The 23,043-nt window shown below is 54.1% G+C and overlaps 8 protein-coding genes across 8 annotated transcripts; 2 read left to right on the top strand and 6 right to left on the bottom strand.

Annotated features, from left to right (window-relative positions):
* Positions 1-2,061, top strand: HER10_EVM0009231 (multicopper oxidase; the record flags this gene model as incomplete). The annotated part of the gene is made up of 5 exons (XM_035478723.1): positions 1-252; positions 306-384; positions 443-524; positions 589-1,573; positions 1,627-2,061. The coding sequence occupies 5 exons, from the start codon at positions 1-3 to the stop codon at positions 2,059-2,061; spliced, it is 1,833 nt and encodes a 610-aa protein (XP_035327137.1).
* A 452-nt stretch (positions 2,062-2,513) lies between these two features.
* Positions 2,514-6,113, bottom strand: HER10_EVM0002186 (male sterility protein; the record flags this gene model as incomplete). The annotated part of the gene is made up of 7 exons (XM_035471910.1): positions 2,514-4,228; positions 4,314-4,798; positions 4,851-4,926; positions 4,980-5,216; positions 5,271-5,667; positions 5,729-5,764; positions 5,826-6,113. The coding sequence occupies 7 exons, from the start codon at positions 6,111-6,113 to the stop codon at positions 2,514-2,516; spliced, it is 3,234 nt and encodes a 1,077-aa protein (XP_035326595.1).
* A 1,443-nt stretch (positions 6,114-7,556) lies between these two features.
* Positions 7,557-11,663, bottom strand: HER10_EVM0004272 (cytochrome P450). The gene is made up of 4 exons (XM_035473922.1): positions 11,269-11,663; positions 11,063-11,181; positions 8,880-10,985; positions 7,557-8,826 (listed from the first exon to the last, which is right to left on the bottom strand). The coding sequence occupies exons 1-4, from the start codon at positions 11,381-11,383 to the stop codon at positions 7,954-7,956; spliced, it is 3,213 nt and encodes a 1,070-aa protein (XP_035326765.1). The 5' UTR covers positions 11,384-11,663; the 3' UTR covers positions 7,557-7,953.
* Positions 11,664-12,631: 968 nt separating this feature from the next.
* Positions 12,632-14,228, bottom strand: HER10_EVM0003443 (capsule polysaccharide biosynthesis protein; the record flags this gene model as incomplete). The annotated part of the gene is made up of 3 exons (XM_035473118.1): positions 12,632-12,711; positions 13,382-14,033; positions 14,106-14,228. 3 exons carry the CDS (start codon positions 14,226-14,228, stop codon positions 12,632-12,634), a joined length of 855 nt encoding a protein of 284 aa, XP_035326700.1.
* A 929-nt stretch (positions 14,229-15,157) lies between these two features.
* On the top strand, positions 15,158-16,142 carry HER10_EVM0009119 (uncharacterized protein; the record flags this gene model as incomplete). The annotated part of the gene is made up of 2 exons (XM_035478618.1): positions 15,158-15,492; positions 15,548-16,142. 2 exons carry the CDS (start codon positions 15,158-15,160, stop codon positions 16,140-16,142), a joined length of 930 nt encoding a protein of 309 aa, XP_035327121.1.
* Positions 16,143-16,283: 141 nt separating this feature from the next.
* Positions 16,284-19,924, bottom strand: HER10_EVM0003952 (cutinase transcription factor 1 beta). The gene is made up of 8 exons (XM_035473613.1): positions 19,536-19,924; positions 19,007-19,455; positions 18,622-18,926; positions 18,483-18,563; positions 17,826-18,427; positions 17,582-17,764; positions 17,157-17,522; positions 16,284-17,102 (listed from the first exon to the last, which is right to left on the bottom strand). The coding sequence occupies exons 1-8, from the start codon at positions 19,853-19,855 to the stop codon at positions 17,033-17,035; spliced, it is 2,376 nt and encodes a 791-aa protein (XP_035326740.1). The 5' UTR covers positions 19,856-19,924; the 3' UTR covers positions 16,284-17,032.
* A 497-nt stretch (positions 19,925-20,421) lies between these two features.
* Positions 20,422-20,952, bottom strand: HER10_EVM0011644 (uncharacterized protein). Its single transcript, XM_035481070.1, has one exon. The coding sequence runs from the start codon at positions 20,874-20,876 to the stop codon at positions 20,505-20,507; it is 372 nt and encodes a 123-aa protein (XP_035327322.1). The 5' UTR covers positions 20,877-20,952; the 3' UTR covers positions 20,422-20,504.
* A 5-nt stretch (positions 20,953-20,957) lies between these two features.
* Positions 20,958-22,079, bottom strand: HER10_EVM0011709 (uncharacterized protein; the record flags this gene model as incomplete). Its single annotated transcript, XM_035481132.1, has 1 exon — positions 20,958-22,079. One exon carries the CDS (start codon positions 22,077-22,079, stop codon positions 20,958-20,960), a length of 1,122 nt encoding a protein of 373 aa, XP_035327329.1.
* Between the last annotated feature and the right edge of the window lie 964 nt (positions 22,080-23,043).

Here is a 23,043-nt window from a genome sequence, read left to right on the forward strand (position 1 = left end):
ATGAGGTCGACACTCTCCAAGAGCGCGCTCTTCTTCCTCTATGGCCTAGCAGCAGCCGTCCCCTCGCCGTCGTCCAACACTGGTGTCTCAAGGAGGCAGGACAACGCACAGCCTGGCTCGTCAACCCCTGCGGACTCCAACCAAGGGCCTAAGTCCTGCAACACTGCCGACAACAGACAGTGTTGGGTTGAAGGATTCGATATCAAGACTGCGTACGAGGAGTCGATCCCAGATACTGGCGTGACGAGAGAGGTTGGTCAACATGTGTACTCTGAGGGGTTACGCTGTGCTAACAAGTTGGACAGTATGACTTGGTTCTCACCGAGCACACCTCTTTCCAAGCTCAAGACGGCATGACCAAGAACACGGCGATGTTGATCAATGGTAAGCTAGAATCTCTCGTCCCTTCCACATCGTTGTGTGCTGACTCAAGACCTTGTAGGTGGCTTCCCTGGCCCGAACATCAAGGCGAATTGGGGTGATAAGATCAAGGTCAGAGTCGTGAACAACTTGAGGACGAATGGGTGAGTAACAGCAGCTATAACGCGCACCCATCTTTCGAATGTTGACGCGCTGACAACCCCACAGAACCTCAATGCATTGGCACGGCCTGCGACTTCTGAACAACAACCAGAACGATGGTGTCAACGGTATCACCGAATGCCCCATCCCACCAGGAGCCAGCAAGACCTACGAGTGGCGTGCCGAGCAGTACGGTTCATCGTGGTACCATTCACATTTCTCCGACCAGTATGCGAACGGTATCGCCGGTACCATTCAGATCGACGGACCTACCTCCAAGAACTACGACGAGGATCTCGGCACCTACTCCATCACGGATTGGTACTACAAGTCCGCCGACGAGATCCGCTCCACCTTTACTGCCCCAGCTGCCGTCCCCGCCAGTGACAACATTCTCTTCAACGGCACCAACATCAACAAGAACGGCGGTGGTAATTACTCCCGCGTGACGCTCAAGAAGGGCAAGTCTCACAAGATCCGCCTCGTCAACATGTCCGTCGACAACACCTTCACGGTGAACCTCGTCGGCCACAAGATGACGGTGACGGGAACCGATTTTGTCCCTGTCAAGCCCTTTGAGACTGACTCGCTCTACCTGACTGTTGGCCAGCGCTACGATGTCATCATCGATGCTGACCAGGACGCCAGCAAGGCATACTGGTTCAACGTCACGTTCCCGTCCAACAGACTCTGCGGCACGTCCAACATGAACAAGCCCGCTGCCATCTTCCAGTACGAGGGTGCGGCAAACGGCCTCATGCCCAAGGATGCCGGCAAGGCGCCCACCGATTCTCAGTGTCAGGATAAGACGGACTTTGAGCCCATCTACAGCGTCGACGTCAACTCTACATCGTTCGCCAAGACCCAAGATGATACTCTTGACATTACCGTAGACACGAGCAGGACTACCGGCACTCAGCAGGTCTTCTGGAAGGTCAATGGCCAGAACATGGACATCAACTGGGACCAGCCGACGCTGTCTTACCTCGCCAAGAACAGTACCGACTATCCCGACAACTACAACGTCTTTGAGGTTCCCGCCGACAATGCTGTAAGTTCCCTCGTAATATCTATCCCGACACCACCAGCTAACATTATCCACAGTGGGCATTCTGGGTCGTCGAGAACCTGTTCCCCGCCCCTCACCCCATGCATCTCCACGGCCACGACTTTTACATCCTCGGCCACTCCGAGCCGGCCTCCAGCGGCCGCGGCGATGGCGTCCGCTTCAACGCGCAAACCGACGTCTCCAAGCTCAACTTCAAGAACCCGACCAGGCGCGACGTGACCACCCTCCCCGGCCGAGGCTGGCTTGTCGTCGCCTTCAAGACTGATAACCCCGGCGCGTGGCTGTTCCATTGCCATATTGCGTGGCACGTCAGCCAGGGTTTGTCGGTGCAGTTCCTGGAGCAGACTGACAAGATTATGGATACTGTCCGGGCTCAGGACATGGATGACATGTGTAACCAGTGGCAGACGTACTCGAAGAAGGCTCCTTACCCCCAGACTGACTCTGGTCTGCGTAAGCTCAAGATGTAAGAGGCTCTGAATGATTGTCATTCATGGGGATTTTGCAAAAGATTGTAATGGACTATTTGCTTAATTGTTTGCTTGTTGGATCATTTGAGGGAAATTGAGAGGCGCAGCGGTCGGAGCATGGTCATGACTGTGAGAAAGACGGAGCATCATAGATAGAAATAACACTCATGCTAATCATCGTCACTATTACTTCGCAGTCCTGTAGTACTAGGTACAGTACATATTCAACCTTCGTCTCTCTCGGGATGGCGTGGTACCTTGACCCGACCTTGAGAGATATCAACCCCGTCTTGCTTAGCATAGAAACATGCTTTCCATGGTAGCTGTATGCCTCGTAGTGTTGAACATTGCGATAACTTGACCGAAGGTCTAACACGTGTTTTGAATGAGATTTTCTTGTTGATAAGTTGTATTCAATTTGTAAAAACATTTCTAACCCAAGATCTAGGCCTTTACAAACGACCGACGCGAGCCGAAGGGCTCTCAAACTTCCACTGTCTGCACCAATGAGCCATCAACTCCGGCGTCACAGGTCCAACCGAACGAAGCGCAGGACTGCAAGCCACGGTTCTCGTAGTATCGTGTGTCCTCGTGTTTGGTATGTTTTCTCCCGCAGAAGCAGCGCCTCGATAGAAGTCGACCAGCTTCAAGCCGGGGTTCCGATCGGCGCCAAGCGCTCCGGGTGCCGTACGACTTGCTTCCAATCTCTCGACCCATTCATTGAAGGGGATTAGGTCAGGAAGTTGATTCCTTCCGTAGTATTTCTGGATGGCCGGGACCAGCTTGTCAAATGTTGTGATGGAGGGGTTGCTGCCGTGGAAGTACCCCTCGTGGTAGTCTTTCGACTCCTCAGTCAGGCCACCGATGTCCAGGATCATTCTCGACATTGTCTCAACCGGGACCCAGGCTGTCGTGTTCATACCAGATAGATGTCTCGGCAACGCCTTGAGAACAAGACTGCTCGCGATGATGGAGGGCAGCCACTCTTGGCGGCTCCAAGCTCCACCATCAGCAAGAGGCCCAGCAATCTGACCAACACGAACGATAGCCAGGGGGAAGTCTCCGACTTGGGCGGCGTCCTCGAGGACCATGCTGGAGATCAGCTTACTCTGGCCATATCCAAGACCCGAAATACCATACTCTCGCAGGGACTTCTCCGGGACCGGGCCACGGCTTGCATCCCACTTGCTAGTGGTACCAATGGTCGACACGAACACCAGCACGACACGCTTCTCCGCCGTGGCAGAAAAGTCAGCCAAGTTTCGACATCCCTTGATGTGCGGCTCAAACGCATCGAGAGGCATGTTGAAGTTGACCGCCCAGGCGTTGTGAACGATACGGTCCGCTTCTTTGAGGAGGCGAGAGTAGACCTCTTGCGACAACCCCATGTTGGGTTGCGACAAGTTGGTGTGGAAGAACTCGACCTTGCCGCTCTCCTCTGGGCTGGCTAGGCCGCGCTCTTTCATGGCGTTGGCTTGCTTTCCGGCACCACCGTCAGTTGACCTGTTAAAGCAAATGACCTTCTTGACGTGTGGGTTGCGGATCAACTCGTCGAGCAAGTAACAACCCATGTTGCCGGTGGATCCGGTGAGGATGACAGTCTGCTGCTCCTTTGCTGGCTCAGGGCGTCCAGGTTTGGCGTGAACCAGGTTCTGTCGAATCTTCTGATATAGCCTATCCATTGCTTGGTGGTTCTCGCTCTCGCTAGTAGTCCTACCATTGGTCTTGCCCTGTCCAGACTGCAAAATGTGGCCAGCAAGCTGGTGAGGACTAACGTGAGTATACATATCGCGAGCCTCAATAGTCGTATTGCTGTAGTGCTTGTTCGTAGCGCGCAAACTAGCAGTGATGAAACGTGCAGCAACAATGATTTGCAACGAGTCCATGCCCGCCGCGAAGAAATCAGTGTCAGACTCCAGGTGAGGGACGCCGAGGTGCTCGCGGAGGAGCTTCTCGATGGACCTGCTAAGCGCGGCTTGGGAGCTCAGATCGAGGCGCGGCACCTTGGAGAGGGGCACCTCTCTCGGATTAGCGTAGAGCTCTTCGATCTCATCGGCATAAAGCTTGATTGTCGCCGATCTCTTGAGGGTGCCTTTATCCGCCATCAGGAAGGGCTTCTCGGGATTGGACACGGTGATCAAGTGCCGAACGATCCGACCGTGCGTAGCTTTTATTCCCGTGTCAGCGCTAGGTTTCCTCCATGGATGGATGGGTATAAGTGACGTTAGTTTGGGAGTAGTGGAGAGACTTACCAATTGTCTCATTAGCCTCGGCAACTTGCGGCATGATGCGGTCAATCAAGTCGTCAATCTCCTCGTCTGTCTTTGGCTGCACAAAGGGCTCTACGATCAGAGCTGGCTGGAATTTCTGTGCTCCTACGATGAGGGCAGCCTTGACTGCGGGATTTCCGGCAATGATGTCTTCCATTCTCACGGGGTTGAGCTTCTCGCCATTGGAGAGGTTGATGATGTTGTCGGCACGGCCGTGGAACTTCCAGTGGTGCGGTAGTGTCGGGTGAGGCTTGTATAAGTCGCTCGTGGCATACTCCTCTCTATCAGGGAACGTGTAGAAGATGCCCTGGATCGGGATCTGCTTCGACTTTCTGGTGATCACCATCTCGTAAACGTCCTCGTCGGTTGTGGCCTTTCGGAATTCCACACCAGAAAGCTCCTCGTTGTAGATGAAGTACTGCCAAAGCGCTGAATTCTTCTGGTAATAGATGCAGAATGGCAGGGTCCTGAAATTCTCAGCATGGTGTTTCTCAACTTCAAAATTTTTGAGGCACCTACTCAGTAGCACCAATAATGTTGAGTAACTTGACACCGTTTCTGTATAGAGTGTCACCGGCCTCCTTGTTGAGGGGACCTAGCACGTTGTAAGCACCGAACCCCTAGTCTCTCTCCTTCACGAGAACGTACCTCCGCCGAAGCCAACGAAGTTAAGCTTCTTCAGTACCTCAATTTGATCTGGGCGGTGTACCATCTCCTCGAGTAGAGATGGAGGTAGCGCCGCGCTCTTCGCACCCGTCGCTTGAAGAATCTCGATGGTAAGATCAGGTGTAAGTGGACGGTCAGGGAACGGGAAGATGATGGGCTTGTTGCTGAGAACCGCAGTCCCAATGAACCCGTAGACGCCTCCAGCGTGGAATAATGGCACTAAACGTGTAAGCTTCTGTAAATGTTAATCGATGGGGCACTCATGGCACTCACTGGGACTGAAGTGTACGTCCGCTAGCGACTCCATTGCCCGCGCGATGGGGATCGTGCCATTCCATTCCGGGAACTGGTGCTGCGCATCCGTCAAAGCGATGGAGCCATGCTTGGTGACAATCGGCTTTGGAAGACCTGTGCTACCGCTGGTGTGGAGGACAAGGAAAGGATCCCACTCTGCCTCTGCCGCAGTTTTTGTGTACGGTACGTTTGGTACTTGGGGCTTGGAGAGAATATCGTGCAGAGGCTCGATCTCGATCTGCTTCATGTCCCAATGTTTTACCCAGAAGTCGACAACAGACTGGTGTGATGGCGGACGCACCACCAATCGGCAGTCAGATAGCTTGAACAGATTCAACTGTGCCTCGAGAGGGTTCCTAGGAGATACGAATAGGGCCTGCCCGATACCATGTCAGTGAATTTGTGTACATGTCAAACTATTCCAAGGATAAGCTGACCTTGTACCCTGCCTTGATGCAGGCAACGGTCATGATCTATCATCCCGTCAGCTAGAGATCCACTAGATTAGACAGAAGCTTGTGGCCGTCCACGCACGCAGTATCTGGCATCATTCGGGCCAATGTAGGCAATTGTCGGAAACGTGTTTGGCGCAGGAACTCCGCAGTTGTCTAGAAGGAAGTGCGCAACGTAGTTGATGGCATTCGCAAAATCTCTGTAAGTGACAACTCTCCACCCATCCCGGGGCTCCGACGTGTATGGCGTTGAGAAACACGTCAGGTTAGGCTCGTATGCAGCCCTCTCGTCAATAATGGACGGGAAAGTCCGCTGTCCACAGACGGAGAGAGTCCTCGGCTCCGTGACTTGAACGGTAGTTGTGGCCATTGTTATTTTCGTCGATGATGATAAATAAGGGTAGAGCATGGCTTCATAGACGCACCATACCAACTCCCAAATTCTAGAAAACCACGAGACCAAAGCGCACTCATATACTGTTTCCAGTCCCTCGGTTGCAGTCTGAAAGTTAGGACGACACGTGACGAATCATGGTATTTCTAAGCATTATGAGGGGGAGATAACAAAGAGACTTTAAACCCGCGAGAGTCTATCAGTTGGGATGACCTCCCCAGTGTTCTGGACACCACGTATTTGCGGTTGTTACAGAGTTCCACCAGCGGCAGCCTCGGTCGGAGGGTAGGTCTAACTTTCCGTCTCGGCCGCTTACCAGCGTGGATGGCAGGGTAAAGCAGCCGATAGGAATGATATTTTCGGGACCGTCTTCGCATATGGCTTCAATCATTCGGCGCCAAATTGTGACGTACTCATGTTTTGGACGAGAGAACGAGGAGATTGCAGCCCACGGCCTTTCTCAAGTGCATGGCTGTCCGGATATGAGACGATGAACAACAACATCGACATTATTCCCGATAAATCATATAACTGAGAAGTATCTATACTTCCAATGAGCGCGATAGAAGCCATCTTCCTCGTCTAGGCTTTCTCCTGGGCCAGCTTTGGGCCGATCCTGGACGCCATTGCTGACGGTGAGGTGATTCCTCGAAAAGGCCAGCCTTGAGATTGAACCACTCGCCATCTAAAACCCCATTTGATACAGAATTGCCACTTCTCAAGCTCGAGGAAGACGTCGAAGCTCTCGGATGCGATCAAGTTAAGGCTCGTTTCTAGAGTCTTGAGAGGAGTCAACGATGTAGCTCTACCTTGCAATATGAGAGACAACAACATTTCGTCTGAGCTACTGACTCGTTCGAGATCTCCCCGATGCCTCGGTAATGAAATGTTTCTCGTGCGGGGAAGCTCTACATATTGGCCATAGCTTCATGCCATACAATGCAGAGGAAAGGTTTCAATCGATTTGGGAGGCCATAGAGGTTGGCCAGAAAATGTTGCCGGCCAAGTTAATACTCTCAGCAGCTCAGAGAGTAGATGAATGAGAAAACAAACCTTCATAGAAGCTTGTAAAGCTTCCAAAGCACTAGTTCCTGCAATGCAACACGCAAAGATCTCACTCATTTGTTACAAACTCTCGAGTGACGTCAAAGGTAGCGCCGGAACCAGATACCAAACTCGGCCCAGGGTCCCGAAGGAGCAGCGAATCTAACGCCAAGACGCCGTTTATGATACGCAGAAAAAGGGAGCTCCTAGTCTAGGAACCCGGGGAAACCTGCGGGACGGCATCGGCACTTGTTAAGCCCCTCCCCCCCCCCCAACGGTCCACATGTTAACGTTCTTCAGTCGCGCCGAATCGCATTGGCAATGCTTCTCCTCCTCCCGCGTCCGGACTTCCGGCACCTGATTTGAGTTTCAGTGGCCGAAGTCAAATTGGTTCCATTGGACTGTCCGTCGGAGGAAGTGGAGCGCGAGCTCCGTCTCGCCGTGAACGGGGAGCCGCCGGTTCCCAATTACTTGATGAGACTGTTAGCTTTCGCTTCTAATGAAAGGGCCGGTCGACTTTGTGCGTTCATCTATCATGTTCAGCAAGCGGTAGATCATTGAAAACTTACGTACTTAGATATCTCGGTCTCGGATCTTGTTGATGCAGTGGAGGCTCATGCTGGTCAGGGAATGCTAAACCACGAATTCAAGGTAAGCAATTTGCTTGTTCCACCTGGTATTACATGCTTGTAACCAATGCCCTCCAACTCCTATCCCCTTCTATAGTATGACGATGTAATGAAATCCCATAAGCCATTGACTTTTCCACCGTCTAATCAAACACATCCGTCACGTAGCGGATGTTCCTCAGCGCCTCGAACCATTCCTTGATGCTCTCCTCATCCGTCTCCACACCCCTGGCCTTCTCCATCTCAACCTTGATCTTGAGCATCGTCTCCTTGGCAGACTCAGCCACACCACGCGAGCCACAGACGTACGCCTTGGAACCCTTCTTCCACAAGTCGACGAGCTCCTCACGATCCTGCCACATGCGATCCTGCACATGCTTGCAACCCTCGCTCTTATCGCAATCGCGACTGAACGCGCGCCGGACAGAGACGGCACCCATCTCTTCCCACTTGTCAAACTCGTCACGGTACAGATCGTCCTCCTCGGGCGAGCGGCATCCAAAGAAGAGCAGCGCGGGTGCGAGGGTGCGGCCCGCTGCGAGCATGGTGGCGCGCTCCTGGATGAAGCCGCGGAAGGGAGCGAGGCCGGTGCCGGCGGCGACGCAGACCATGGGCGTGTTCTCGGCATCGGTGGGGAGGCTGAAGGCGGCGTGGGATGGGCGGATGGAGACGTGGAGGCTGTCGCCCTCGGCGAGGGAGTCGAGGTAGGAGGAAGCGACGCCGATGTAGGGGCCCTGGCCTGAGAGCGAGGGCTCGTTGAGGACGGAGAAGGTCAGGGTGACGTTGTTGGGGTGCGCCATCGGTGAGGAGGAGATGGAGTACTGTCTGACACGCATCGGGGGCATCATGGACAGGAAGACGCCGATCGGCAGGTCGATGGAGGGGTGGCGCTCGAGGAGGTCGAGGACGGAGACGCGCTTGCCGCTGACCTCGTCGGCGTAGGCATCGCCTGAGAGGCGGTTCAGCTCGGTCTTGGTAGCCTCGTCCTTTGCGTGCTCTGCGAGAACAAGGATGTTCTGCAATATTGTTAGTATCAATGGTCACGGTACGTAAAGAGGATGGTTCTTACTCTTCTAGTAGCAGGCTGCGAAAGCTCAACGTAAGAGCTCAAGAGGTCGTTAGCGGGCACGGAAGTATCGACCGGGAGAGACGTAGGTCCGTCAGTCTTGATGCTAAGGTGGGCATCACGGGCAATGTGGAAACGACGCATGGCACGGTAGACGGTCTCCTTGGGGTTGATGGGTAGAACGGCAAGGTAGTCACCAGCAGTGTAGGTCATGTCCTCGGGGAGCTTGATCTCAACATGCTTCTTGATGCTCTTGGGGTCGCTGCCCTTGGTGAGCGTCGCGGTCTTGGTGACGGTGGCCTCCTTGACGTCCTGGCGCAGGGTCGAGGTTCGGGGGTTGCTGATGACGACACCCAGTCCCTTGATCTTGCTGTCCTCGGCAGAGGAAGTCGTCTTGTACTTGTTGGTCAATGAGGGCCAGAGAGTGTCATCCTCCCATGATTCAAAGTTGGTGAAGACCTCGCCGCTCGATACATCCGTCAGGCCAACTCCGGCCAGGCGAGTCGCACCGAGCTGCTCGAGGGTAGTATCGACCAACTTGGGAACACGGTGGAAAGTCTGAACCCAATCCTTGTGGCCGCAGCCAAAGACGGCGTAGGAGACGTCCTTGAGAGGGGACGTGGCCTTATCCTGTCCCTCGATCCAGGCTACGAAGTGGCCGGCATTATCGGGAGGCTGGCCCTCGTACGACGCCGTGATGATAACGACGGGTTGGTCAGTGGGAAGGCTGCCGTTGGCGCTGTCCAGGCAGTCGATCTTGGTGGCGCGGAAGCCGTGGGATGCGGCATCGGAGGCAACGCGCTGCGCTAAAGCCTCGCAGGTTCCGCTGTTGGATCCGTAGAGGATCGTCAGAGGCATTCCCGTCTCGGCGCCGGCGGCAGCTCCGTTGGCCTTGGCCTGCTCGGCAGGCTTCTCGGGCTCGGCGAGACCGGCCAGGCGGCGCTCCAGAGTCGTCGGGGTGAGGTTGTCACGAAGGATGGCGCGCATGTACATGTCCTTGGGCTTGATGGTGAGGGTCTGCTTGACGCCAAAGTGGTAGTTGGGGTCCAGCACAAAGTTGAAGTTCTGGAGAAGCATAACCATGACCAAAAGGGCCTCTTGCCAGGCAAAAGGGCGACCGATGCATCCTCTCATGCCGTTGCCGAACGGCTTCCAACAGTTGGGGAACTCCTTGGTGATGCGGTTAAAGTTCTCGTCCATCATGCGCTCGGGCTTGAATTCGTTGGCGTCCTCGCCAAAGACGAGAGGATCGAGTTGGGACTTGGCAAGGAGGTTGACGATGGTCTCGCCTGCGGCCACGGGGTACTTGCCACCAAGCACGGTATCCTCAAAGGCCTCGACTGAGAAGACGGGGATCGTGGCGTTGACACGCAGGGTCTCGCGGAGCACACCGTTGATGTAGGGCAGCTTAGACATATGGTCGACCTTGATCTGTCCCTTGCCAACAACTTCGTCGACCTCCTGCTGGGCCTTGCGGTAGGCCTCGGGGTGCTTCAACAGTTGATAGAAAGCGAATGATAAGAGTCCTGACGTCGTTTCGTGGCCGGCGATGAGGAATGTGATCAAGTTATCCATGATACTCTCGTCCGTCATCTTCTTCCCGGTCTTCGGGTCAACTCCCTCGAGCATGGCCGTCAGCAAATCCCGGCGATCGCTCTTCCCTTCCTTTCTTGACTCGAGAACTTCTCTGGCCGTGGTTCTGAGGGTGTCAATGTCCTGCTGGAACTTCTGGTCCTTTGCGCTGTAGAACATGGCAGGGAGCGGGAGACGACGCGACTTGTTACCAGCCTCGGTCAAAAAGTCGCCCATGGCCTCAATGAAGGGATGAAGAACGGGTGAGTAGTAGCTGTTGAATCGGTATCCCATGGAGCACAGGGCCAATGTGTCGAGCGTCAATCGCGTGAAATCATCCGTCACCATGATTGCCGATTCGGGGCCGTATCGGGCCCATTTTAATGCCAGCTGGGTAGCGATATCGTGCATCTCATCGTACATGCCGCGAATCGAAAGGGGGCCGAAGGCGGGCATGAGAACGCGGTGAGCGATGCCCCAGTTCTCCTCGCCCATTTTCGCTGTGAAGAGTCCATCGTGGACACCTGCTCTGACTTGCTATTCGGATATGAGTATGACCTCCATGTACACGAACAAACTAATGACATGAGCTCATTTTAGCTTGGTAAACTCACATTTAATGCCGAGTTCACGGACTTCTTGAACCGCTTCTCATCGCAAGTCTCATTCACGAGCTGCTGTGTCGAGACCATGACAATTGAACGTCCTGGGAATCTCAATCGGTAAATCTCACCTTCAGGGGCGCATGTCACTGTCAGCTGCATGTCATGGATAAGATAAGAGGGTCTGGCTCGCATGAGTCAGGGGGGTCGTCTCTCACCATACTGGTCCGCGAGAGACATCATGGATCCCAAGGGAAATTCAGAGTCGATCTCGTTGAGGTTGCCGAGAAACGGCAGCCCACCGGGCTCTGGGATCGGTACTGTTTCCGACATGTTGTGTATGTGTATGAGCGTATGTGTGATGTGAGAGTGTGTGATGCGAGAGTGTGTGTTCGTATACGTGTGTTGCGTGTGTGTCGAGGGTGTGATCTTGGTCCTCTCGAGCGTTGTTGATCAGTCAGCTTAACTGAGAGATTTGAATGCACTTCTATGTGGTGAGACAAAGCCCAGCAACAGGAGGGGATATCGGCCTGATAATATTCAAATTCGAAAACCGCTTGAACCCGCCCCAATTCCATGTATTATGTGGCTAATCTCTTGAGCTTGTCAGGCGTTATGCCTCGGTCCCATCATCATGCGTGGAGCACGAGGATGAACGCTGATATCATGGCCGAAAAAAGATTTCCCGTTTTCCCACTTTTTTTCCTCACGGCGAGTCGAAGCGACAGGTGGGCCAATCCCGGTCATCTCAATGGTCGAGATGAACGCAATCGTGCGGATTCGAGCCAGCTTCGTAGCCCAGCTCGGCCATCCCGTCCGTCCCCGTCTCTAGTGAAACATGGCATTCGGCGCCAGTCCAATTCCGCGCCGACCTGCTTTAAGCGTTCTCTGCCCTATGGAATGCCAGCAAAGTAAGCAGTGACACTTTGCCAACGAGTCGGGGGGGCCTCTTGGGACTCTTGGAGTGTTGCATTTGTTGGTGGGCGGTGAAGCCAGGGGTTCTTTTCACTCCCGTCCGCCCCCATGCAACGAGTCGGATTTGGTATCCTCGTCCTGCGATCTTGGTCCAAAATACTCGGCCGTCTCATAACGCTGAAAGCACTCTGTTTACTTGATTAGACGAATCTCCTAGAACCAGTGCCGACGAGGCCGACTCATGAGACCATTCCCAGTGCGAATCTGACCAGAAACCAGCATGCCCGCCCACCGGCACCCACCCGCGTGCTACAACGGCGCCACCTAGGCCTCCCAACCCGTTGGATCCCAAAACTAAGGCCGCCAGGGGGCGTTAGTCCCGAGATCCGTCGCCTAGGTGCATCTACGGCGCAGTGATGGATAGCTGCCGCCGTCATTACGGCGAATTCCCACAGCCCATCTGCCGGCCGTCGAGTTGCCCCATCCCGCTCCGTCGGCCAAACCGATTCCCTTTGCTCTCCCGTCCCGGATCGAGGCAATCAACGGTCTCGTTCGGCCGCCATGTCGCCGTTCGCCGTCGATGATGGAGTCTTCTCGGAGTCCAGTAAGGCCTCCGTGAAGAGCGGCCGCCCGTCGTGCGGATACACGAGAGATGGTGCTCGTCTGTCAGCGACTCATCGTCAACTCATTCCACAACCTGCCAACATAACCCCGCTCAACCTGGAATTTCCTCTCGTACGTTCGTTCTCGCTTGCCCGTTTGCGGGGAACAGAGACACCATGACGCAGGGAGACGCCTTCTTGGCGCGTCAGTGTACGAACTTGGAGCCCGAGAGTTTAGGACTGCAGCGGCGCAGATCAGGAAAGGATCCGGTGCGCTGACACGTACACAGAGCTAGTTCCATGCAAGCTAGGAAGTGGGATGTAAGCACAAATTCACCGCCGGGCTTTAAACCCAAGCTCCCAACTCCTGCGGGACTAGGACGAAGTTTTGGATGTCTTGTTCCCTGGCAAATTGGTTGAATCACGATTGGGCCAATCGAGGTTTTTGTATTTCAAGTGCTGGTGACAATCTGTCTCAAAATGTGATTTGCGCCATATGGGCTGAGGCTTTCCGGCACTTTTGAGGGATTATGCATGATCCATAGGGTGGTTCGTTAATAGGGCAAACTCTGCATGAATTAACCTCCTCGATCGACATTTAGCCACAACCCAAACTATGGGTGTCTCCGTGAGAGTTTACAATTGCAACGCTACAGCGACCTTTTGCAGGGAATCATTTTCCCGCTCCAAATGCAACTAAGGCTTTCTCGAAGTCTAAAGCTATCAAATTGAGTGCGAAGCTGAGAAAATCTGCCTCATCGCCACCAGAGGTCGGTGTATCTGCCGAGAGCGAGCTCGCCAGGTTCGAAGAGACCATGCACCGAATCCCAGCCGGATTTGAGCTGCGCTACGGGCAGCCATTTCAATCTAAGCCGTTCCACTTCGGGCGACTCGGCTTCGTCGGCCGGCAGCAAGCCACATCTAGACAAAGCCTGCTCCGGAGGCACCGTTCTTCGACCGTTCTTGAAGACGTATCTAGCGATTGACGATGCAAAGACAGCCTTTTGAGGATCTTGAGTCTCAATTCCTCCGTGTTTGTTCTTCTTTTCCCTCGGGCCTGGTTGCATCGCGTACTCTTCCGGCACGAACACATCTGCTTTGACAAAGTGTGACACGAGATATATCCACTTCTCATCCCATGATAGCACCCGCGTCCATAGCTCGTACTTTTCGTAGGGCGCAATCTCCTTACGCCAGACGCACTGTGCGCCGCCGAGGATCATGATGAAGTGCTTGGGTCCCGGGAACGGGTTGAAAGGTTCCCGGAAGAGCACCAGACTGATGTTGCCGCGTGACATATCGAGGTCTGTGAAGTAGGTCGAGTTGGACTTGTGCATGTTGTAGTCACACTCCAATAGCGGCGATCGCGTCGCGGAGATAGCTGGGAGAAAGAGGCATCGTGGGCTTAGGTGCTTCGGCGGCGCGGAGTCTGTTAGACGTCGGATGAAGGCGCGTAGGAATCGGATCTGCGAGGTGTGACTTAGCTACGAGAACTCTTGGTTGCAGCTTGGTCAGAGGTGTCCGTTATTCCCACTTACGGTCCAGACAAAGTACCAGTTCTTGATGTTGGCGAGGGCGAGTCCTATCAAGAATGATCTGACGTTTAGAAGCGACAAGGCCATCTGTCCGCAAGAGACCAAATAGGTCCAAAGATCCGCCATAGTCTACAATCGCAGCGATTAGAGATTTATGCCCTTTGACAGATTCTTGCTTCAAGAGACTCCGTTGTTTATATGGGTTCGGAGTTTTGCTGATTTCGATTCACCGCGAGGTTGTTCGTCTGCTCCTTTCAGCGTTGGACTCGATTAAATAACTTTGTAGTGAAGCTCCATCTTGGGCATTCTCATCTCTTCACTGTTATCAAAGATTTGAAAACGACCCACGTTTGTTGGGATATCCTCGAGCTAGTTGTTGAGAGCTTCACCCATCGACAACTAGACTGAGTGCTCGGCGAGACCAAGTACATGCACCCCGCCTGGGAGCCTCAAGGAACGGCAAGAACGGGTCATCGCCCAAAGCAGATGCCAGAGCCGCACTGAAAATTGATGAATTTTGCTTTATACAGAAAGTTCTTCTGAAGGAAAGATGCCCCGTTCGAGTCGAGAGACAAACGGCCCTCGGCTGGATGTGGGCCCTTGAGCTCAGGGTTGACTTGCATCAGACGGAGTAGCCCGTTCTGTAAGTTCAACATGGCTCAGCTAGATTCTTAGTAGAGTAACATTTATCCTTCGGCAGTGATTGCATCAAATTGAGGGCGTATTGCGAATGAGTACAGTTTAGAATCATTCGCGAGCCTGCGGAGTTACCCAGATGAAGCACAGTTGATAATTACTAAATCTTCCTTGGGGGATGACAACACTCTCATTGCCCGCATGTGCCGAGGCCTTCTCGGGCTACGGCCTGAGTTTGAATAGATCAGGCTGGCCACACAAACCTTCCGTATTTGTTATATCAACCGCCATGTTTCTACGGTGCTGGAGTATCCAGACATAAAGTCATTGTTGATAACTATCGTAAACAGACCCTACACATAGCCACGTTGAATTCTGAGCCATTTGAATCAGAAACAGTAACGACGGGTCATCTCGCAATGTCTCATGCAACTCTCCCTCAGGTCCCGAACTTATACTCGTCACTGAACTACAAAGACATCGTAGTCAGCCACGTACCCCACGATGCTTCGGCCGTCAGCAAGGTCATAGTCGTGACTCTGAACCGCCCGGAGAGACACAATGCCGTCAACGGAAACATCTTAGAAGAGTTGGTCTCCGTGTTCAACATCATAGACGGGGATGACCGCGTCAGAGCTGTCGTCCTGACCGGCGCCGGCAAATCCTTCTGTGCAGGAATGGATCTTTCAGAGGGTCCAGGGGGTCTAATGAAGATTAAACAGAACCCAGATGCGATGAATCAGTGGAAAGATCCGTGAGTCGCGTCCAGGACCCTCGACTCGAGATGCCAATTAACAATATCACCGTAGGGGTGGACGTGTAGCTCTGGCCATTTCAGAATGTTCGAAGCCAACCATCGTCGCCGTGAATGGAGGCGCGGCAGGGTTCGGGGCCACGTCCATCTTATCAGCTGCGATCCGAGTTGCCTGGCAGGATGCCAAGATCAACATGCCTTTTGCACGACGCGGATTGACGATGGAGTCCGTCAGCGCCTTTTACCTCCCCAAACTCATCGGCCTCTCAAAGGCGAACCACATTGTCACAACAGGAAGCACTTACACGGCCTCCGACCCCCTCGTTAGCGGACTATTTTCCAAGCTGCTTCCTAGTCCCGAGGAAACTGTGAGATATGCCATCGAGCTTGCTACCGATATTGCTGAGAATACTTCCATCATGAGTACCAAGTTGATGAGGGATATGATGCTGTATTGTCCTGATACACCGGAAGAGACCCATGACTTGGATTCGAAGGTCTTTATCACGTCTTTTGGGTCCAAAGACAATGTGGAAGGTTTGACAAGCTTCATGGAAAAGAGAAAGGCAGAGTTTTCTGGGGGATTGGATAGGAGTGCTTTCTCATTCTATCCTTGGTGGAAGACAGAAACGTTCAGGCCAAAGATTTGAAGGCCTTCGACGCGCTGGCTTAGTTTCAACTTTCAATGAGGGTAAATTTTGAGATTGTAATTTTCAAGTCGTTTGTATCACAATGGGACTCATTCGTAATACCGTCTAAATACCTATTCTGATTTCAAAAGTTAACCTCGCCGTGGAAGAGTCTCGAGTACATGGTGTTTGCAGAGGTGTTTTGGCCCAGATACCTTCTAATAGCTGATGGGAGCTATGACAAGTAACGACCCACCACCAAATGCGCGCTTAACCATTAAATCCTGCCCTCATAGTCAAGTTCGATATTTAATTAGAGGCCGATTTACTCCGTAATCATTGTACTATCGCTTCATTCTCTAGTTGCTCATTTCGGCAGGTTTCCGAACGTCGAGCCCATACCAACACACAAGATTCGTTATCTCTCATGTCCGTACTCGAGATTGTTGAGAGCCGTCATGACTCTTGCATGTGCTTCTACCAAAGCGGCCCAAATGCCGAGGTACCTCGGCTCGGCAAGATGTGGGGCACATTTCATCGCGACTCGCCGCTCGGGGAGCGGACGCGTTGCCCGGGGACTCGGATTTCCTACGGACACCTCAACATTTCTAGTCCCACAGCCCGGGAGCTTATCGGTCCTTCGATAAGAAAAGTCCGTTGAATCTGGCCGAAAGCCGGTCGTGCGTTTCGAGTGCCTTGGGTGACGTTGGCCGGCGGGATGAGAGGGCTAAACAAGGGCATACGAAGCTGCTTGAAACTAAGTTTCGGACGGCTCGAAGATCTTCTTGGCCCGAGAGGCTGAGTTGATGTTTTATTCGTACGTGTCATTCATCGTGGGTATGATCCAACTTCGGCTCATGTTCACGGTTGGCATTGTTAGAGTCTCTCTTGCAATGAGGTGAAGGACTGAATCATGGCAGACTGAAATCGTCGAGCGTCCATAGCCTGTCCATAGTCTGGATATCCAGCCAAGAATCGGTACTGCGAAAGAATCAGACCATGTAGAGTTTTCGACCCTAGATAAACAAGACTCACTGGGTTCCCGATATAGAGGCATTGTCAGCGTATGCATTCGGCAGCGGACTCCACATATCTGATATGATGCCCGCGGTGCCCAGCCCATATCCATCGGGCCAGCTCGCGAACGCGGTCGTATCCGGCGTCAAGGCAGCAGCAGCCGGAGACGGCTGATGCTGCTCGTGGGGCGGCGCGTTATCTACCTTGTTGATTGCCGTCTCGAAGAGCTTATATGATGCATCCGCCGAGATGTAGGACTTGCGCATCTCGTCCATGGCGACCATGCAGAGGGCGAGGTTGTGTCTGCCCATCTGGCGCGCCATTTGCTTTGACGAAGTTGATTCGAAGAGGTGAATTTGCATTGGCGGGACGAGGGCAATGACTCTGGAAAGCGGTTAGTGAAGTTTGGACTTGGATATCATTGTGAAGGTCGGGGTTCGTACGTGATGGTATGGCAGAGTCGGATCAGGTCTTCTGCCATCATGGAGTTCATCGCTGCGCTTGCGTTGGACGCAGCAGTCCTCGTCTTTTGGCATGCAAACGTCCTCCAACTTCCTTGGTCTGCTGCCGGGATCTCTCTTGGGGTATCGAGTATGAAAGGCCGATAGAGGACGATGATGGATGTTCTGGCTTGTGTTAGATGCTTGCCCTCGTTCAATCTCGCGGATCGATTCGGTGGGCACTTACTCAAAGTATAGCTTGAACTGGTAGATATGAGATGCGACGACTCGACTGTGACTTCCGGCTTCAGGCACTCGATACTGAAATCCTCGAATCTGATTTTCGCTTTGCTCAATCTCCATCCTTGACGGCTTCACCCCCTTGGCTCTATAATTCGTCGCGAGAACATTACTCAGGGTGACACTCAAGCCAATAAAAGCCAGCCAGGTATCGAACAGAAACTTCATCTCTTCAGGAAGATACTTCTGGCCAAGTTGGCCCTTGACCTCGGGCGCCAGGACGTCAGCGTCGCTCGCAACCGGCATGGACGTATCGAAGTCATCAAGGGCTATCCGCATCGGCCTGCCGAGTCCCAGAGAAAGCCACACCTCTCGCGAGTAGAGAGACCACCAGAGACGTCTCCAGAACGGCTTCGTACCCTGAGACGCCTGTTGGTTCGCGGGCATGTGCAGGCGGTGAAGACCGATCGTGTGAGAGAGACTGATGGCGATGCCGTTCCAGTGCCAGGGCCCGGCTCTGTCGTCTGTGCTGGTGTACCAGTGGCCCATGAGGAAGACGGACTGGATGAGTGTCACCTTGTCTTTTTCATAGTCTGCATCGTACATAGCCTGCAGTATGGTTAGCTTCTGTTCGCGGTGACTGAACACAGGGAGGGGAGCCGACTTTAGCTCTCTGGTACATGGCTCGTTTCAGCGCCTTTCTCGAGGGGAAGAAATCTTCCGTTAGGAGACTTTCGTCGACAAACTGTGGTGAATGTCAGCCACGCCTAGTAATGAATGATAGGTTTGTGTCGATGACTTACACTCGCGGCCGCGATGAACATGCTCCAGAGCAGCAACAGGCTTTTTCTTCCCTTTTCATACTCGGTGATGAACTCGCTGGCATCCAGGATTGGCGCAAATGGGTGCACATAGTGAAAGTAGCATCGGATCATCGCCTCGCGAATATGAGGCGGATGAAGCGTGAATGCGCCTTTCATCCTAAGATAATTGACATCTTCGGGCGAAAGGGCCTTGATGGATGGCATCGGCACTAGGAAATGGTTGTCTTTGGATGACCTATTAGGTTCACAGATGTCGATCAAAAAGGCAGGGCCGCGTTGATCTCCTAGATGAATGAATGTCAAGAGAAACCCAGCTCAGAGCTATGCTTGATGCATCAACGTATCAAGACAGAGGGCAGCTTACCTGGGTAGAACGGGACGCACCCATCCTCGCGATTCTTACCACCTTCCAACGTCTCTGCATACGCGGAGCTGTCCTCAGTGGCATCGGATAGGTCCGGTGGCCGGTGACCTTTGGCAGGAAGCAGAGCACGCACGGCATCGTAAGGCCGAGTGGTTGGCGCGGATGGCCCACCACCAACCGATCGTGTCTCGGCTGCGCGTGGGGACGTGGACGACCTCGGGCCACCGTTGACTTGGGGTGTGGTGCGCCGGTGATCTTCGGGCGGCGCGGATGTGAACCGGTCGTCCCTCGACTCGACGGCCTCCTCGTTCTCTAGGGTACCCGACGATGGCCCCGGGGTCTGGGGTTCCACGAGCCGTCTTCTGGGTTGCGCTCTTTGTGGGATGATGATCAATGTGTTCTCCCCGCCTCCTCCGGGGGTCGGGTTCATTGGGAGTTGATCCGAGTTGCTGCCTCGTCAGGATACCTTCACTCACTGACTTGGCCTCTATAGCAGCTAACCATAGAGACCGGTGACCAGAAGACTCACCGACGTCGTTTACGACTAAGGACCTCGCATGTAATCCCGTCCACAGAGCAGTTGGCGCAGGGAGGGCCAGATAAGGTGACTGTGCATCTCACCTTGCGCAGGTTGCAAGCCTTGCATGCTACGGCGGCACGCTTGAAGGTTCGGACTGCCGCTGCAGAGGGAGGGGAGGAACCCGTTGTGGCGGCCACGACAGGAGAGTCATTGTGCTGCAGAGACATGTTGTGTACCTTGCTTGCGGCCTTCGCTGGAGTTAAAGGTGTAGAGTGAGAAACGTTATCGTTATCATCAGGTGAGACTGCCTTTTGCCCTTTGGCCTTCATGCATGCTAGTTCATCAAGGTTAGGTTTCCCCCATTCTCAATGGAACCAGTTACTTGTCTGAGATAGTAAGCATCTGTGGATCTGTGGGGGACGAAGGCTCTTGATGGGTGGGAGGTCAACAGCAGCTCAACATCTGTAAGTAAAGAGCATGCTTGTGCTAGTCAGTCGACCGAGGATGTGGCTTAGGTAATATTGCAGGTGGCATGTGAGAAGAATCGGGGTCAACGGAGCTGGCCACTTGTGTTTGTTTAGTTACACACACAGTGTTCATGCGCTCTAGGTCCCTCATTGTTGATTTTGTTCTGCAGAATGCGGGGGTTTAAGATTGTCCGAGGACAACTTTGAACTGCCGGTTGCGACCTTGGCAAAGACTTTTACGGGAACGGTTAGGGCGTTTGTTCATCCTGGTCGCGTCCTTGAACCTAGTGCAATCGCGTTTCCTACTCACTTTAGAGAAGCCATGTTGTGTTGTAGAGTTAGCAAGAGAACATAAGTCGCACGATAGTGTCATGTTCTTCAACAGTCTACTGATGAATGGTCCAAAACGTCAAATCATTATTTCATTATCCTCTATACCCGTAAGCCATGTCCATAACCATATCCGTAACCCATTAGTCGTAATATCATGTTCCCATCGTGTGTGTGTGTCCTACGCCCAATGCACCGACTTTCTCTGCTTCTTCTTCTTGCCCAACTCCTCCGGCACGCGCAAACGAGCGTCCGCAATCACCATACCAAACGTCAAGCTCGACGCGCGACTATGCGTACAGACAGTAGCAGTCCCGTCAAGCTCCCACTCCCACCGCGTCTTCTCAACCATATCCCCGGCCTTCCGGAGCTTCTGCCTCCACCCCTCTACAAACAACCACGCCAGACGAAACACGCTCTCGCCAGAGGGCTCCACAGGTCCGCCGCCGCTTTCCTTCTCTTCCGGGTTCCAAGGGACCGGCACTCGCAACCCGCTCGGGTCTCTGCGGTACTTGCGTCGCTTCGGACGATGCCGGTCCCCCGGCTCTTCCATGTACACGTCCTCTTCCCACTCATCGTACTCGGCGTCCCGCTTCACTCTCACGACTCTGAGCCCCGCTCCGCCCGAGCGTGGTCAATTTGCCTCCAACCCGCCAGCAGAGCTTCGTAGGAGTGCGCTCTGCTCGTCAACCTCGTCTTCGGCTTCGTTGAGAAACCCTGCTTTGCGATCGTATCCGCGGTCCTCGACGTCGTCGCCGCCGGGCTTGCTGCGCCGGACGGGGTGAAAAACACCCGACACCGGCCGTGATCGGACTGGGCTGGCCGGCTCTTGCTTGGCTTGGTTGTTCTCAAAGATGCCGCGCATTCTGCTGATCAAACTTCCAGGTGAGTTGTTGTTCGTGGCCGCCGCATTCCGCGGAGGGCTGTCTGAACTGGAGCCTACGGAGCCGGATGGCCCACGAGCTGCCTTTGCCGCCTCCTCACTATCTCTGAAAGGATCATATTCCTCGCGGTCGGTGAGAGAAGAGTCGTTGCGCGGTCTCGTCAAGTGATGAACGGAAGCCGGCCACGAGTCCCGAATGACCGGCTCGTGCTTGTCAGCGTGCAACGCCGAATGAATCGGTGACGACGCAACGGAGTCGAGGGTACTCTGGCTTCGCATCGAGTGAGGGACCGAGTCGTTGCGAGCGTGCCATGGCACATTGGTCACATCGCGTGGGACCATGAGCTCGGGATCAAAATCCTCTTCGGCCTGCATAGTGGGCGGTGTCTGCGGTCGGTCAGGATTGTGCCTGCTGAACGCGAGTCCACGAGAGGGTGTCCCCTGCGACGACGCCGAGGGCGTCGCCGGTGACTCCTCCTGACGCAACGCTAAGGGGCTGATGTCCGGTGCTTGCTCACTTTGCTGTGGTGCCAACTGCGGAGTTGTCTGCTCATGTTCCTCTTCCGCCTGTACCTCGGAGACCTGCACCTCGGGCTGCCACGAAGCTGTTTGTCCGTATTGTGGCTGGAGTTGTGCTTGTCCATAGGGCTGGGCCTCGAATTGGTCTTGGCCAAACTGAGCTTGACTGTATTGCTGCTGGGCCAGGGCGTCTTGCGCGTGATACTCGGCTGATTGTTGTCCATAGACGTCCTGGCCATGCATTTGAGCTTGCTGTCCGACATAAGAACCTTCGACCTGGGTATCAGGCTCGTAAGCGGACCGCAGAGGAGAAGAGTAGCCAGCAGTGGCTTCTTGGTGGAGTGATTTCTGCATCTCCTCCCTCAACAGAGACCCAGAGCGGCTGTGCCTTGTAGCACCGAACATGGTGGGCGAGCGAAGCTCATCCCGCCAAGTCGAAGCTCCGAAGCGGGAAGAGGCATATTGTGTGGGGTGCTCAGCCGGCTGCATGACCGCAGTCTTTGGGCCATCATCTTCATCGCTGTCGAACGAGTCGATGACTTGCGTTAAGACAGGCTCGTCTGATGATCGTTGTTGCTGCTGCTGCAGTTGCTGCGCAGTGCCAATCTGGGTGAGGAATGCTGGGGCTTCCGAGTGGTCATATTCGCTATCATCGTCCGAGTCATCATCCTGAGCGAGCTCGTCGGCGAGCGAAGTCTCGTGAGTTTGAGCATACGGAGACATTGCTCCTCCTCGGTTGTAAGTCTGGTCGTAGATGTCCTTGTTGCCGATTGAATCCGGGTGACGGGGCGAGCCCATGGCCCCTTGCGTATACTGCGAAGACGCGCTGAACCCGGCCGATGCCAACGGAGTGGCGTACTCTTGTGAGTCAGAATCCGTAAAGTCACCTGGTCCTGCTGGCTGTAGATATGTCGACGCCGTGGATATCTGGTCGTTGCTTGCGTTCGGCCACTGCTGCTCGTAGCTGTCGACGCGCAGCTGTGGTGTCGGCATGGCGGTGCTGAACCTCTCGTCGACTGGACTGACCTCATCACCGCCACGCTTCCCAATGTTCTCCCATGAATCATCGCTTTCTTCCCCTCCTTCTTCTCTTTGATGACTTTGTAGGCCCTGACTGCTTGTTGCCGGTACCGAGTCCCTGAAGGCTGACTCCATCGAGTTGCTCTGCGCCATCGGGCTGGCTCCCCTCAACGGACTTGTTGAGGCCAAGGGACTGGAAGCCCTCGTCGGGTTGGTCGCCGCCAACGGGCTCGTCGCTTGCAGTGGGCTGGCGGCTCTCATCGGACTCGCGCCCAGCGGGCTTGCTGATCTCGTCGGG

Source organism: Colletotrichum scovillei (assembly GCF_011075155.1).
Source record: "Colletotrichum scovillei strain TJNH1 chromosome Unknown Contig00011, whole genome shotgun sequence".
In the NCBI taxonomy this organism is placed as follows: Eukaryota; Fungi; Ascomycota; class Sordariomycetes; order Glomerellales; family Glomerellaceae; genus Colletotrichum; species Colletotrichum scovillei.

Coding starts and splice junctions, on each gene's coding strand:
- HER10_EVM0003952 (XM_035473613.1), bottom strand. CDS start 19,855: ATGAAGGCCAAAGGGCAAAAGGCAGTCTCACCTGATGATAACGATAAC. Junction 18,428..18,482: donor CCATGTACCAGAGAGCTAAA/GTCGGCTCCCCT, acceptor ACCATACTGCAG/GCTATGTACGATGCAGACTA. Junction 17,765..17,825: donor CAGTTCAAGCTATACTTTGA/GTAAGTGCCCAC, acceptor AACACAAGCCAG/AACATCCATCATCGTCCTCT.
- HER10_EVM0004272 (XM_035473922.1), bottom strand. CDS start 11,383: ATGTCGGAAACAGTACCGATCCCAGAGCCCGGTGGGCTGCCGTTTCTC. Junction 10,986..11,062: donor CCGTGAACTCGGCATTAAAT/GTGAGTTTACCA, acceptor ATATCCGAATAG/CAAGTCAGAGCAGGTGTCCA. Junction 8,827..8,879: donor CGCAGCCTGCTACTAGAAGA/GTAAGAACCATC, acceptor ACAATATTGCAG/AACATCCTTGTTCTCGCAGA.
- HER10_EVM0011644 (XM_035481070.1), bottom strand. CDS start 20,876: ATGGAAGAGCCGGGGGACCGGCATCGTCCGAAGCGACGCAAGTACCGC.